The 16,355-nt window shown below is 44.1% G+C and overlaps 1 protein-coding gene across 2 annotated transcripts; it reads left to right on the top strand.

Annotated features, from left to right (window-relative positions):
- The first annotated feature begins 7,843 nt into the window (after positions 1-7,843).
- Positions 7,844-12,946, top strand: UBQLN3 (ubiquilin 3). Of its 2 annotated transcripts, XM_032641637.1 has the most exons (3): positions 7,844-8,094; positions 10,006-10,347; positions 10,627-12,946. In XM_032641637.1, the coding sequence occupies exon 3, from the start codon at positions 10,664-10,666 to the stop codon at positions 12,665-12,667; it is 2,004 nt and encodes a 667-aa protein (XP_032497528.1). In that variant the 5' UTR covers positions 7,844-8,094; positions 10,006-10,347; positions 10,627-10,663; the 3' UTR covers positions 12,668-12,946. The 2 variants fall into 2 exon arrangements, with proteins under 2 accessions (XP_032497528.1, XP_032497529.1); XM_032641638.1 differs by lacking the exon at positions 7,844-8,094 and having other exon boundaries at positions 9,158-10,347.
- Positions 12,947-16,355: the final 3,409 nt, after the last annotated feature.

The following is a 16,355-nucleotide window of genomic DNA, read 5'->3' as shown; positions in this document are numbered from 1 at the left end:
TCAACCATATGTATATATATATATATAATATATATATTATATATAATACATATATATATTCTTTTTTTATATTCTCTTCCATTATACATTATTACAAGATATTGAGTATAGTTCCCTGTGCTATACAGTAAATTCTTGTTGGTTATCTACTTTATATAGAGTAGTGTGTATATTTTAATCCCAAACTTCTAAGATTGATTTTTGCATTAAGCTATTGGAAAGATGGTGAGGCTCTTCACCAAGGTGGGGAATTATGGAGATAAAGCAATTTGCTGAGGGAAAAAAAAATGCACATTTGTTGTTGTTGTTTTTTAAACCAAGTTAGCACTTTCTGGATATCATTCACATGAGATTAATAAATTCTGGATCCCAAGTAAGCTGTAGCTACTATATTTTACTCTAGATTTGTGAGTCAACACACTATGCGAGGATTAAAGCCACGGGATACAATTATAGCCCTAAGGAGTATATATGGAATGATAGGAAACAAGAGGCTGGAGAATAACACTCTGAACTCTTTAAGGCCAGGGATCATTTCTGTATTCATATGTGTATATCTAGAGTGTAGAACAATACACAGAATGTACTAATTATTTAGAATTGGCTTGTGGAAGGAAGAAAGTATATGACTTCCTTTTCAGGGATCAGATCACCAGAAGAAAGTAATACAGACTCCTCTTTATCTCCAGCAAGTCTCTCTGGCTGTAGACCCTGGAGTTCTTATTTTCGTATCTTCTCATGACCCCCAGTTGGTTCACTAGAATAACCTGCCTGGACCCTGATCTTGTTTTTATGACGGTAATACTAAGCCTTTCTAAAAGCGGGCAGTGTTTTATGACTTCTGGACTGAAACTGTTTTTCTTTTCTCCCACAGGAGGGAAAAGTGTCCCAGAAAAGAATATATGGATGGGGGTGGGGTGGGGGGTGTCAGTCACTTTGTCTGGTGAACTGTGGTATGAGCCCTTATGGGAATCATAGTGTAGGGAAGATGGGATATTGAGCAGTTAGCAGATATGGGTCACTGATCTGGGTATTAAGGATTCGTGATCAGCAGGAATGGGCACGTGTCTACGGTAAGAGAGTTTGGCAAGTTCTCAAAGTCAGTGGGGGATGTGGAGTAAAAAGAGTCTCAGGATTGGTGATTCTCTTCCTGTGTCCTCACATTACTTTTATTACTGAAAACTTGGTTGTTGTGCTACAGAAATTGCAGTCTGAGCCATATTCTGCCTGTCGATCTCATCACTGGGAGTGTTTTGACTCACTTGCCTCTTCAAATTCTGAATCAATTCTGGGAGTTGTAGCATTATGACCCATGCTTTCCATCACTGTAGAAGGAAGAACTCAAGTCTTGCCCTCAGGCCATGTAATACCCATACCCTAGATCATGGAATTTCTAGAGTTTTTCCATACTTAGTCACTCAAAAGCCTCTCCTGTGGGGATAATGTCAGGTTAGATTGTCCTTCTCTGACTTCTTTTAGCTCTTTCTATACTCACCTTCGTGTCCTCTATGAAGCCTTGGCTTTAGTTGAGGAGGCAAAGAGTCTGTTCCTTTGAACTGTAGGAAAGACTCAAGACAAATTGAACTCTAGGTACTGAGAGTTGTACTGCACTTCAGCAAGATGTTCTGCACTTATTATATCCAAAGTCTTCAAGAAGTAAAACTAGGACAGACTGGCATCTGATATAATAGTGTGTTATTATAATATATCAATTATCTCCTGAGTCAGACCTACAAGATAGTGGACAAAGGGGCATCTCTTTTTAGGTAGGAAAGAGGCTGGGATCAGGAGCTACCTTCATTCTTAGGCAGTCAACCACATCCTCTCTTGTAGTCCTCCAGTATCTCCAGTATAAACCAGGAAACGTACTTGGAACACGCACAGGGAAATGGCAATTTCAGGTCTGCACTTCGTTGAACAAGCCCAGAGACACTGCTTTTTGCTGTGCAAATGTCCAGTTTGGTAGGTCGCTGGAAAGCCCATTTCTGTGAACAAACTCTCTACAATTTTTCTTTCTTCATGTTTGTGTAGTACATTTAATTTCACCAAAGACTTTCAAGCCATTATTCAATTTTCGTGACAACCCAGGAAAATAAAATGGCAGAGATTATCATCTTCTTTAAGAGATTATAGCTGAAGCATGAGCTCCAAGAAAAATAAAACAGAAGTCTAAATATGAGGCGTCTGCCATTCTAAATGAATTGGATTCACTTTAACATATTTTATTCATTAATTAATCTTTCTAACATTGGATTTCTAGTCCCATTCCCAGGGGTATAAATGAGGGCTAATTGGCACATGGCAGGAAACTGTACTTACCATCATTAGCCATAGGGAAATATAAATCAAAACCACAGTAAGCTACCATTTCACACCCACTAAGAGGGCTAGAATTTTAAAAAAATATTAATAACAACAAATGTTATAGAGTATATGAAGAAATTGGGAGTTTCATACATGCAAGTAGAAATGTAATTTGGTATAGTCACTTTGGAAAACAGCCTGGCATGTTCCTCAGACAGGTAAACGTAGTTACCGTATGACTCAGCATTTCTACTCCTAGGTATAAACCCAAGAGAAATTAAAACATAATTCTACAAATACTTGCACATGAACGTTCATAGAAGCATTATTTATAACAGCTGCAAAGTAGAAATAATTTAAATGTCCTTCTACTTATGAATGGATAAACAAAATGTGGTATATCCTTACCGTGGCATATTATTCAGCTATCAAAAGGAATGAAGTACTGATACACGCGGCAACATGCATGAACCTTGAAAACATGCAAAATGAAAGGAATCAATCACAAAAGATCACACATTGTATGATTCCATTTATTTCAAATGTCCAGAACTGGTAAATCTATAAAGAGAGAAAGTAGATTAGTGGTTGCCTAGGGCTGGGGGTGGGATGAGAGAAAAATGTGAATGATTGCTAAGGGGATACATTTTTTTGGGGGCAGGGGAGTAATGGTAATGTTCTAAAATGAATTGTGATAGTGGCAGATCTATGAATATAATACCAAAAATATTGAATCATACACTTGAAATAGGTGAATTGTATGGTATATAAATTGTATTTCAATAAAGTGCTAATTTAAATTTTAAAAAAGGGAGAAAAGAAACTGGACTTACCTCCTGCAGCAGAAAGAAATGTGGGCTGCTGGCCTCTCAATCTCTTCTTATCTCATGGCTGAATTCCTTTATCCAAGGGATTAATCCCTTTATCCAAGGCTTCAGGCCTCCCCCTCCCATCTCATTCAGCTTTCTGGGTCAGGGTCTGCTGGACAATGGCCTTTGCACAGCCACTTCATGGCCCGAGATCAGCTTTTCTATGTTTCTCCCCAAGCTTGGATTACACTTTAAATCTGCAAAATTCCCTACATGTCTCTACCCAACCCCAGCCAACTGCTGAAGTCTGGTGGGTGAGGTGAAACCCTCTGAAGGGAAGATGAAGGCTGCCTGGCTTCACTCACCTATACTTGCACATGCAGAAAAGGACAGAAAGTAAGGAAAGCTTCTGGGGGTGGGGAAGTATCTTGAAGCAACAGGAGGAGCCAGAAACACCTCCTATAGAGCCAATTCAAATACATTCAGTCATTCCAAGTCTAGAACTCTGCAGCACCAATCAGAAAGTGGGAAGAGGAAGAAATGTGTGTCCTGAGCAAGAAAGAACTGTGTCAGGATTTTAAAGAACAGCAAGTACAACAGGCTTTAATAATACCAGAGGCCAATAGATAGTGATATTGAGGTCTCAGCCTCAGTGATCTTTGCTTTTCCATCACAATTTAAAACAAAAAAAAACACGCCTACATCCCACCTATTAAAAGTAATTAGGAGAGTTGAATTGAAGCATTATTGAAGTGTGGTTAATAGTGAGTTAAGCATTGATTAATTTTGGTTTTGTAGCTTACTCTCCCCCCTATATTAAGGAGTCATTAGGTCCATATTGTTTTTAGGATCCAAATATGTTTATAAGCACTCTAAAAGTTATGGAGTCTAACATTGTGTAGCGAAGGCATAAAAGAGCCTGGGAAAACCTGACTGCCTTGTCGAGAATAGGTGAAGTCCATCTCGTCCAAAAGGGGACTGGAATGTTGGGGTGATGCCCCAGGAATCGAGACTGCTCCCCTACTCCAAAGAAGACCAGCCCCTCCCCCAGCCTCCACATCTCCATTCTCACACCTCCCTCCTCATAATACTCCCCACCACTCACTGCTTTGAGACCATTGGGAACTATGCTATTATGTATCTTATCCCTGTTTTGTCAGATGCAAGAAGCTCATGATTCAAGGTCATCACTCAGATCCTCATCTCCATAAGGCTCCGGATATCCCTAGTTTTGATTCCATATATCATCCGTCTCCAACTTTTGAAATCCTTTACTGAGTAACCTGTGACTCATAGTCAGCCATCAGCAAAATTCCCTGTATTATCAACTTCTCCTTGGAGCGTTCTCTTTACTTTCTTTATTTTGCGGTACGCGGGCCTCTCACCGTTGTGGCCCCTCCCGTTGCAGAGCACAGGTTCCGGAGGACGCGCAGGCCCAGCGGCCATGGCCCACGGGCCCAGCAGCTCCGCGGCACGTGGGATCCTCCCGGACCGGGGCACAAACCTGCGCCCCCTGCATCGGCAGGCGGACTCCCAACCACTGCGCCAACAGGGAAGCCCCTCTCTTTACTTTCTTGGCTAACTGAAACCTGTCTCTCCATAGTACACTTGTTCATTCTCTCCCACACTTCTCAGATCTCCTGGCCTGGAGGTCACCCCTGCACCTTATCACTAATCCCTTCCTTCTATTAAAATATAAAACCCTAGCATCTTTATGTCACTTTATCATACTACACTTCTCACTAATTGTCCATATTCCTGTTACCTACTAATTCCTGTTTTTTCCTTCTTTCCCAGGTGGCATCTGCTTCTGCTTCTGAATCTTTGTCTTTATCTCTCTTCTCTCCCCTCCCCTCCCCTCCCCTCCCCTCCTCTCTTCTCCTTTCGTCTTCTCTCCATAATTATTCTCTTATCATGATCCTTGATGACTTCAGTACTGATGTAGATGATCCTTGCTTATTCTGAACTTCAGTTCTATTCACCACTTCTCCAAAAATGAGCATGTCTCTCATTTTCATCCTTCCCCAGTCTCTCACTCCCACGGACTTGCAGCACTTTGAGTCTCTCAACTTATTCAAGGCTATTCAGACCGAAGGGTTAAGGACCAAAGGGAAGAATATGAGGTGAGGTAGAAGCAGTTACCAAAATTTGCTAAAATGGAACAGACATCTTAGGTTTGTTTAATTCAAATCATAATTGATATGGACATAGATAGGCAAATACATTTTTTAATAAACTTTCTCATTAATAAAACTAGCATAAATAAAGGATGGTGACCATCAATAGGCTGTGACACCTGGAAACTCACACACAGAAAAGTATTATCTGAAGTCTTTTGATGTTTGTTCTAGGGCTAAAGTTTAAATTAATGAGATTGAGGGCTGTGAGGCTTTGAAAAGTGCAAGTGGGATGGGGAAGGAACTGTTCTAGCTTTTTCTTCTTACTGTTCTTTCAATTTCAATTCTTTGGAAATTTGTCAAATTGAAAGGTAAAGCCATCATTCATTTGGGCATTCTCAGAGATACTTGAGAATAACTCTTTAGATAATGATAGGGGAGGGCTGAGATGGAGACTTGAAAGAGTGATAGGGACTCCATGAGAAGAAATATTTCAAACCCCTGGATACTTTTTTTATATAAGCTATGTCATACCTGCTTGATTATACCTCCTTTATTCAATCTCCCTCTCAGATTCTTAACCCTCAATCCACAAGGAAAGGCTCCCTTGCGGTGTTTCTTACATAAAAAAGGGAAGATTTGGGCTTCCCTGGTGGCGCAGTGGTTGAGAGTCCGCCTGCCGATGCCGGGGACACGGGTTCATGCCCCGGTCCAGGAAGATCCCATATGCCGCAGAGCGTCTGGGCCCGTGAGCCATGGCTGCTGAGCCTGCGCGTCCGGAGCCTGTGCTCCACGATGGGGGAGGCCACAACAGTGAGAGGCCCATGTACCGCAAAAAAAAAAAAAAAAAAATACTCTAGATGGGATCAATAGCAGAATAACTTTCCTGTTCTCCATTTTTTTATACTCTCATCCACATATATATGGGTCCTCCAGGGGAATGTAAAAGGCACAAAATCCATTGTAGAGTTTATGAATGCGGATCCTGGGGCTTAACTCTGAAAGGCAGTATTAGAGTACTGGGCCATCTCATTATTCCAACAGGTCCACTGTGAGTCCACCAATGTGTTAAGAATTTTCACAGGCACTGCCCCACTTTTTTTGTCCTAATTTGTCAATCCTTACATAATTTTGAGAAGTAGGAACTATATTATCACCTTTTTATAGATATTAAGTTCCTTGTTCAAAGTCCTTTATCTGGTAAGTGAGGGCATGACCTCGAAACCTAGGTAGTCTGAGAGGTGGGCACACACAGCCACACACAAGCAAGCACAGAGCTTACATGCAAATGTAAAACAAAAGTATACCATGAGGCAGTGTTAGCTTACAGGCCTAGGCAGTTAATATAATCTTCTTTATACTCTTCCCTTGAGAGTGAGAAGAGAGCGTGTTAGGGTCCCTCAGGCCCTAACTATTTACCTCTTCTCCGTGGAAAAAGGTTCAGGAAAAAAATCAATAACTGAGCAGGGAATCAACCTATCAGTCCTTTCCTTCCCCTTCCCCTTATTTCTTTGGTTGGCGTGCCTGCTCATCTTGCAGATTTTCTGTGTGTCTTTCACCATAATTTTTCTGCTTTCCATGTGGCCCAATAACCAACTAGGTGAGTGCTGGCTATTTGAGGAGTTTGGTTGGGACTACGATTTGGAGAAAAAGGAGGAGGCAATGAAAAGCTCAGGGTTCCATTTCCCAGGAGCCATGGATTGAGAACTACAACTTTCTTTCCTGAGCAACTCCCATTTTTAAGCTGAGGTCATGGTCTCCTGTACTTGGATATACGCTCCAAATGATGAGAACAGGTTAACAGTTATACAGCTGGGTAAGAATGGCCATGGTAAGTTTTGTTCAGGCAATTTCTGTCAGACATGGGACAAGGACCCATAGCCCTAACTTGAGGAGTGGCTTTAAGTGTGTGGATACTCTTGTAAGTTTTTAATACACCTGTCTATTTCTGTCCTCTTCTTCACTGTGTGGTCTGACTGCTGGTGATAATACAGATGATATAAAATATTATCTAATAAAAGGGAGTAAATCTTATTATATGCTTACTACATTTCAGACACTGAACTAAGGAGTGGTTTGGGGGGCATGTCTTGTTTTGTCTTAAAAAATAACTAAGAATTAGAGATATTAGGCCCTTTTCAAAAATGAGGAATCCAAGGATCATTTAGTTCAAGTAAGCTTGCCCAAGTTCACACAGTAAATTATGGAACTGGAATTAAAATGCCAGTTTTTGGGCTCCACTGCATATACTCTGTGCCAATATTTTATTGAAATACTCTGGGCACCTGTGTGTGTGTGTGTGTGTGTGTGTGTGTGTATCATAATATCATAATCACATTTAATAAAATCAACACTAATTACTTTATATCATATAATACCTAGTTCAAGTTTTCCCAATTATACGTTATCTTCTATTCTTGCTTTATTTAAACAGAATCCAATCAAGAATTGCATTTGCGGGCTTCCCTGGTGGCGCAGTGGTTGAGAGTCCGCCTGCTGATGCAGGGGACGCGGGTTCGTGACCCGGTCCGGGAAGATCCCACGTGCCGCGGAGCGGCTGGGCCCGTGAGCCATGGCCACTGAGCCTGCGCGCCCGGAGCCTGTGCTCCGCAACGGGAGAGGCCACAACAGTGAGAGGCCCGCGTACCGCAAAAAAAAAAAAAAAAAAAAAAAAACAGAAGAGATCTTTCCTCACATATGTATGAAGAAAACATGACTTCACACAAGCTGGAAGAGCTGTGATTCAAAGTATACGATTTCAGGGTGCTGACGCCACGTATTGTTTGAGTACGTGAGCAGCACAGAAGAGGGATTTTTGACACAGAGGCTGCACAACCTAATCAGATCTCTACTCTTGGCAATAGGTGAGTTCCATGTCCCCAGTGGATAAGAGAATCGAGTGAAAATGATGACTGAGAACACAGATACTCAGCATATAAGGGGCTGGTCTGTGGGCCACTGTCTGAACTCTGCACTGTGTTCCCAGAGCCCAGACCATATGAACTATGGAGACACTGTAGGGGAGGGTTTGAGTTGCTATAAAAAACTGATTTTACTTTTAGATAAGGGAAGGTCAGAAAGAACAGAGGACCTGGTTTCTCTTTGGAAAAAGCATTAACAGGAGCCACTAAGTGTTGGCCTGGGAGATGGAAGGTATGGTGAGCTGGGCCTAAGAATGTGGTAAAAGTGAGTCTAGGGATAAAGTGGAACATGAGTTTTGGCCTTGTCACATTAGGAATCTGAAGCACGTGGCCATCACAGGCTTCCTCTTAGTGCTAATCCTGGGGGTCCCTGGCCTTGCTGTATGGTTGGTTATCTCTAGATTAGAAATCACTTTCTACATAAATTCATTATTGGAGAAGGAAGAAGGTTTAAGAACCTAGTCTTTTTTTTTTGCACATAACGTTCTTTAACCATAACTTGAACAGCTGAGTCACAAATATCCTTATCCAGCAAACAATGGGAGTCTACGGCTGCCCGCACCCCTACTGCCCTCCTCTCCTGCCCTTAAGGGAACAGCTCACCTTTGTTCCCACCTGGGAAGCGAATCATTTTTTATACAAGTTTTAAAGGTTACACTTCATTTACAGTTATTACAAAATATCGGCTGTATTCCCCGTGCCGTATGATATATCCTTGCAGCCTCTTACACCCAATAGCTTGTACCTCCCACTCCCTCACCACTATATTGCCTCTTCCCTCCTCTCCTCACTGCTAACCACTAGTTTTTTCTCTATATCTGTGAGCCTGCTTCTTATTTATTTATTTTTGCGGTACGCAGGCCTCTCGCTGTTGTGGCCTCTCCTGTTGAGGGGCACAGGCTCCGGACGCGCAGGCTCAGCGGCCATGGCTCACGGGCCCAGCCGCCCCACGGCACGTGGGATCTTCCCGGACTGGGGCACGAACCCGTGTCCCCTGCATCGGCAGGCGGACTCTCAACCACCACGCCACCAGGGAAGACCCCTATGCATTTACTTTTAAACCCACACCAATTAGGTTTTCTGTCCTCACCACTTTTCCAAATTAGCCTCATCATGGCCCTCAATCTAACCTGTCTCTCTTGTTCAAATCCAGTGATCAGTTCTCCGTCCTCATCTTACTGACCTACCAGGATCACTTGACACAGTTGGTTACTCTCTCCTTTTTTTGAAACTCTTCTCCTTCTTCATTTGGCTTCTTTCTCTCTCTAACTTCTTTTTCTGACTTAATGTTTTATTTCTTCTCAATTTCCCTTGCTGAATTCATCTAATCCTCCAGACTTCTAAATATTGTACTATCCATGACTCAGTTTTTTTCTTACCTCTATCCTTTTACTATGCTCACTAATTGCACAATTCTAAATACTCTGTTGATGCTGATGAACTCTAGACTCACAATGTTGAACTACCTTCCTACACTTTTATTTGGATGTGAAATAGACATCTTAACTATACGTAAAACTGAACTCAGTTTTCCATTTAACAACCTTCTTTCCTGGTCATTTTTTTACCTCAACAAATAGCCAATCCATTCTTTGAATTTTTCTGGGGGATAATAATAATGGGAAAAAAAATAAAAAGTTTATTTCATCCTGAACCTCTCTTTCATACTCTAGATCCTACCCATTAGAAAGTCAATATGTTGAAATATAAATAAAGAATTCATGGCTAATGTTGAATCAGAGAGGAAACAGGAACATACGATGCCAGGAAGTGGCTCAACTGGCAGGTAGCTGAATTTGGGTTTTCATGGGCACACAAGGGATTAAGGAGCTTTTCTTAATTGTCCAATCCCAGTCTGAGTCTCCACATACCACAAAACAGCTGTGTGAAAGCAAAACTCTTGGCTTGAGAAGGAAGTGTCAGCCCAGGCCCCTCACTATGAAGAAGGCAATTGAGACAAAGGAAATAGAAGAGTTGAAGGGTTGGGGGGGGGGGGAGATGAAGCCCCCAGGGATTCAGAACACCTTGGAGAAGTCTCAGAAGTCCATTGCATGAGGCTGTGATGTCGGCGCTGAGGTCACAGAGGAGACCTGATGGAGTGAGTTCCGGCTGAGAAGGCTTCAGTGGTGGTTGTTCAGCAAGATGAGGGAAGTTTCGAGCCTTGTATAAGAAGAAGGACGGGGCCACAGCTGATTGGTATGTTTCCCCAAACTGGGCCCTTCATGCTGCCCTTGCCCCTTCACTCATCAACTGTAGACCTCTTTCCCAGGGCCTCCGGTTTCCCTCCCATGACCCCTGACATCTCTCAAACCCAAAATCTTCCCAAAGCATCCTATCCCAGGGACGTCATAACCCCTTCCATGTGGACCCTGCAGTCCCCCCACCCTGAGATCCCAGATCCTCTTCCTGCTCACCTTTCCTACTTTCACCACTGCCCAAAAGGCTAATCTCGGTCTCCCATCCCCATCCCCCTAGCTGTGTTCCTACAGACCTGGGCCTCCTGCTGCCCACCATGGCCAAAAGTGGAGAGGCCCTGCCGCAGGGCAGCCCGGTGCTGGTCCAGGATCCTCACCTCATCAAGGTGACAGTGAAGACACCCAAGGACAAGGAGGATTTCTCAGTTACAGACACTTGCACCATCCAGCAGCTGAAGGAAGAGATATCCCAGCGCTTTAAGGCCCACCCTGATCAGCTGATCCTAATATTTGCTGGTAAAATCCTCAAGGACCCTGACTCACTGGCACAGTGTGGGGTCCGAGATGGCCTCACTGTCCACCTGGTCATCAAGATGCAGCGCCGTACTGTGGGCACTGAGTGCCCAGCTGCTTCGGTCCCTATCCCAGCCCCAAGCCTTGGATCACTCCCTCAGCCAAGCTCCATTTACCCAGCAGACAGGCTACCCACCAGCCCTAGCTGGTGCCAATCCCCTGTGAGCTTAGGTGTCCTCACAGGCCTCAATGGGCTAGGCCTGACCTCTGGTAGTTTCCCCGACCCGCCAAGCTCGCTGATGTGGCAGCATGTGTCTGTGCCTGAGTTTGTGGCTCAGATCATTGATGACTCCTTCATCCAGGGTCTGCTGTCCAACACAGGCCTGGTGCGCCAGCTGGTTCTTGACAACCCCCATATGCAGCAGCTGATCCAGCACAACCCTGAGATTGGGTACATCCTCAACAACCCTGAAATCATACGGCAGACGATGGAGTTTCTATGCAAACCTGCCACGATGCAAGAGATGATGCGTAGCCAGGACCGGGCACTCAGAAACCTGGAGAGCATCCCTGGTGGCTACAATGTGCTCCGCACCATGTATACAGATATCATGTACCCAATGCTTAATGCAGTGCAGGAGCAGTTCGGTGGCAATCCCTTTGCTACCACCACTACTGCTAGTGCTACCACCAGTAGCAGCCAACCTTCAAGGATGGAGAATCGTGACCCTCTCCCCAACCCCTGGGCTTCCACATTTGCAGGCTCAGCTGGTAGGAGAGGCAGGAGGCCTGGGGACCAGGAGGCATCCGAACTTAGAAACAGGGTTTGCAATGTTCTAGGTAATATAAGGCTCTATGACTCTCTCCAACAATTACATGAGAGGCCCCTGTCCCTGAGAACCTATCTGCAGGGGATTGCATCTACCCTCAGCCCAAGCCAAGAGCCACCACCACCACCAGGAAGCCAAGTTCCCCCAACTTCACCCTCATCCCAGGAACTTGAGTCAGGCCAGCCTCTCCCCAGGGAGTCAGTAGCAATCAAGGGGAAGCCCTCCTGCCCCGCATCCTTGAGATACCCCACAGAGAGCAGTGCTAGAAAAGCCGGAAGCCAAGATGGTGCAGGGAATGGCTCCACTGCCCACGGCACCAGCATGCCTGATCTTGTCTCCAGGCTGGAGTGTGCTGCCAACAAGGCCCCATTTGTTCCTTCCCCACCTTCACCCACGGCAGTTACCGCTGGAAGCCCTGAGCATGTCTGGCTGCCGCCACCAGCTTACCCAAGCTCTCTGAGGCCCGCCAGAATGAATGAGGCCCCACAGTTGCAGGACGAAATGCGCTGGCAGCTGCCACTGCCGCTGCACCTTCAGGCAGCCATGGCAAACCCTCGTGCCATGCATGCCTTGCTGCAGATTGAACAGGGTCTGCAGATCCTGGCTACTGAAGCCCCTCACATCCTCCTTTTGTTCACGCCTTGGCTAGCAGGGCTGGGAAGTACGGCAGGAAGTACAGAGCCTCGAGAGGGTGCCCTTATGCCCGCGGATCCTCCCCTAGCCCCAGGTCCTGAAGTTCCCTCAGCACAAGGCTCTGTGGTGCTGGGCCTCCATTCCATGCCCTTCCTCCAGATGTTGCAAGCCCTAGCTGGTGCCAATCCCCTGCAGCTGCAGCCCGAGAACCACTTCCGGGTACAGCTAGAGCAATTGCGGGCCATGGGCTTTCTGAATCCTGAAGCCAATCTGCAGGCCCTCATTGCCACCGGAGGTGACATAGATGCTGCTGTGAAGAAGCTGAGGCAGTTGTCAGAGCCCTAGTTGTTCAGACCACATCTTTTCCTCTGTGCTTTTCCCCCATATCCCCTACCTTAACTCCCCCATTCTTGAATGCAGCTGCACTATGAACCGAATTTACTATGATGCTCTTTACGGTGGAGACAATGTTGTTCCAGAATCATTGGGAAGAATGAGAGCCAGAACAGGGTAGGGGTGCTGTGAGTGACCCAGCCATCCCTGCCACTGTACCATCGTGGGATCCCAGTCTGAGCTCCGCTAATGCCTATCTTGAGATGCAATTACATCCAGTCTCCCGTGTCATCTGCTGCCTGAGTCTGATTTTCTTGTGGGCTATGAGAAAAGGGGGGGGGGGCTTGTATAGGAGAAGAGGTGGTAAGAGCTGTCTCTGCATGGACGGGAGGGCTTGGATGGGAAACCAAAAGGTTTCAGAGGCACGGGGAACAGAGGAGGGTGAGTTGAAGACTGCAGCTTTCCTGGTGTCCTTCCAAAGGTCCCCCCAGATTTGGTGTCCTGTAGGAGCTGCCACCATGCACTCTGTGTTCTTTGGGGCTCTCTACCATCGGGCAGACTGAAAAGTGGGCACAGCTTCTTATTTTTACTGCCTCTGAACATTATCCTACAGGGGGCTCTCACTTTTGGGATTTGATTCTGATCTCTGAGTGGATAGCAATAGAGCAAGAATCAGGCTGAGTTCTAAGATTCCCTGATCTCACCAAGTTTACAAAGTTACTGTCCCTGGTAGCCAGATTTATAGTTGATTCCACTGCCGCGGACCCAGCTTGCTCTGGATTTTGTCTTTCTTGCAATATCTGGCTCCGAAATTGAGGACCTACCATGTGCTCAGCATTCTGCTAGGGATTAGGAGTTCAATGTGAGTAAAAAAGGCATGGCCCTGCCCTCATGAGTGTATGATGGTAGCTGGAACTATTCAAACAGTACTAATTATATATAATCACAAACTATGATCAGTGCTATAAAAGATGGGGAACTGTGAAATAGCGTAACAGAGGCTTGGTCTAGTCTGTGGAGAGAGGGAAGGGTTCTGTGAGCAGGTTCTCCAATCTAAAATCTGAAAAGTGGTAAGAATAAAGTAGGTAAAGATTCGAGAGGGGAGGGAAAAGTATTTCAGCAGAAGAACCATTATGTACAAAGGTGCTGAGGCAGGGTGTGCATAGCACACAGGAGGTGCTCTCAGCATCTCAGACTAAATTCTCATTTGCACTCATGGATGCTTCTCAATACCCATGTGCTTCTGGGGCAAAAGTGTTACAATTCATGAATCAAGTGGGCGAGCCATGCCTTCCAGCAAATAAATGTGCCAGTGGGCTCACACAGGTAAACACACTATGGAGTAATACACTAACACAAAATGCATATTCACCCTTTTTTTTTTTTTTGCAGTACGCGGGCCTCTCCCGTTGTGGAGCACAGGCTCCGGACGCACAGGCTCAGCGGCCATGGCTCATGGGCCCAGCCGCTCTGCAGCATGTGGGATCTTCTCGGACCGGGGCACGAACCTGCGTCCCCTGCATCGGCAGGTGGACTCTCAACCACTGCTCCACCGGGGAAGCCCAGGGCTTTTATCTAAAACAAATTAAATTTGGATTCTTTAATTGTTGATGATCTACTGTGGTATTTCCATTATTAACACTAAAGTCACCCGTTGGAAATAGTGAGTTATTATTTTTTTCCCTCAATTTATAATGTCAGCATCTTTAGGTACTGTTAGCACTACCTACTTAGGTACCTCTGCCTCTGGTCACTCTGTTAATTCTTTACGATGGAATTTTATACCTCTAGGCTATAACTCAGGTTTTTACAGTTTGGTCAGTTTCCCTACTAAAATATTAAAATCTTAAAATCCTATATTCACATGTTCTTTCGAATGTTTGTATTTTATTTTTTAAAAAACCACGAATATAAAAGACCCTGGTTCCTGGGAAAAGCCTATGAGAACTGAGGAATAAACATCAGAACATCAGAATGTGGTGTGCACGTCACAGTCATGTGCTAGTGCCCTGTATATACTAGAAATAAATCCGGAACAAGGTTCTTACTTCAATATCCATGGTGGTCTATAGCTAGGGCCAGCAAAAAGAAGGGTTCAATCACTATTCTGACCACCAAGTGCCTCTGAAAAAGGCAGGCCCCTGGGTGGCCACTTTTCTGAAATATGGTCATTTGGCTCTTTTCCTGCTTCGTGTTCATTGGCTGGAGCTCCAGGACCAATGGTGGTAAGGCAAAGCTTTCTCCACCCCCATGTCTCTCCCAACACATTCTAGTACCTCCTCTGAGAGCCCTCAGTTGTTGCGTCAGCGATGTACTTCTTTCTTTGTTATTCTCGATTGCATCAACCTTTCATTTCTTTCATAGCAGTTACATAAAGTTGTAATTATTTATTGTTGCATTTAAAATTTCTTTATTTGCCTTCCCTCTTAAAATAGAAGCATCACAGAGGCAAAGAATATATGCAGTCGTAGATCCTTGGTAACTAGTACTCACTAAAATATAGGGGCTTTCCATTAAATAAATGAATGAATGAATAAATAAATAATTTTCATTAACTAACTAAATAAAGCAGAATAGATGTTTTCTATCATTAAAACTCAACGCCCAGTGATAGAACAGTAACATATCAAGAAAAGTGCTCCTCTAGGGATTTGAGTTTAATTTTTTCTATAAATGACTCTGACCTGATGATCTGGCCACTTTAGTTTAGTCTACATAGACAATATATGTATTTCTGTCTCACTTTTCTGTAGCAGTTCCAGTCTTGGCCAGTCGGTATAAGAAGTACATATGTTCTTCACCTATTTGATGTCTCATAGCATTAATAATCCGAACTCTGAAATTTAGGGTTCGCTATAAAAGACTGAGACTGTCAGTGATAGGAATAATACATAATAACTACCTTCATGATTACTGTTGTCATGGTTGCTTTTAAGTCACTGTTTGGTAGCCTGTAGCATTTTCTTCTTATTTTCTCCGTTTTTCTCCAGGAGCCGCATGTAGATGCTGTACAAGCCACAAGATGGCAGGAGTGGTTTATGGAACTGCTGACTCAGCTGGGGCCATCCAGAGGGCGCTTTGAGGGAAGAACTTGTAGACCCCATACAAGGAGGGTTGGAGGTGGGAAACCAAGGTCTCTTTCCCCACTTCTTTTTCCCGAGGGGAGATGCTAAAAGTAAGTCCCTTTTCTTTCCATTGTTGACAGCAAAGACAACAAGGTCATTACTCTTAAAAAAAAACGTTGGCTTCTTTGGAGTCTTGGTCTGTATTCACATTAACCCAAGAATGCACACAAGCTAACAATGCTCTTAGTGTAGGATGATGGAAACAGCCCCACACAGCTCCTGGCTCCAAAAACAAGACTGTATGCTTGAGTATTTTTATACATGTGTATGTACGTGTGTTGAAAAAAGGGCAGAGGGATTGTAAATAGGGATTCTCTCTAAGGAAGGTACGAAGGTAATGGTCTTTCACTTTATATTTAACATGTATGAAGTATATCTATTATGTCATATTTGTATCATGGAACTATTTAAAGTATTCACGGAAATTTTAAAAGACTCAATTATTTACTGGCTACATGATCTTAAAAGATTTTCTCAAATGATCATATTTTATTTTTTTATTAGTAAAAATAAGATGTAGAAAATATGTTTCATAGAGTTTTATTGAGGAATATTGAACGTAAATCTCCTAATAG

Source organism: Phocoena sinus, chromosome 8 (genome assembly GCF_008692025.1).
Source record: "Phocoena sinus isolate mPhoSin1 chromosome 8, mPhoSin1.pri, whole genome shotgun sequence".
NCBI classification, from domain to species: domain Eukaryota; kingdom Metazoa; phylum Chordata; class Mammalia; order Artiodactyla; family Phocoenidae; genus Phocoena; species Phocoena sinus.
This window is presented reverse-complemented; position numbering and strand designations above follow the sequence as displayed.

Bases quoted from the DNA above. Each gene is read 5' to 3' on its own strand.
- UBQLN3 (XM_032641637.1), top strand. From the start codon at position 10,664: ATGGCCAAAAGTGGAGAGGCCCTGCCGCAGGGCAGCCCGGTGCTGGTC.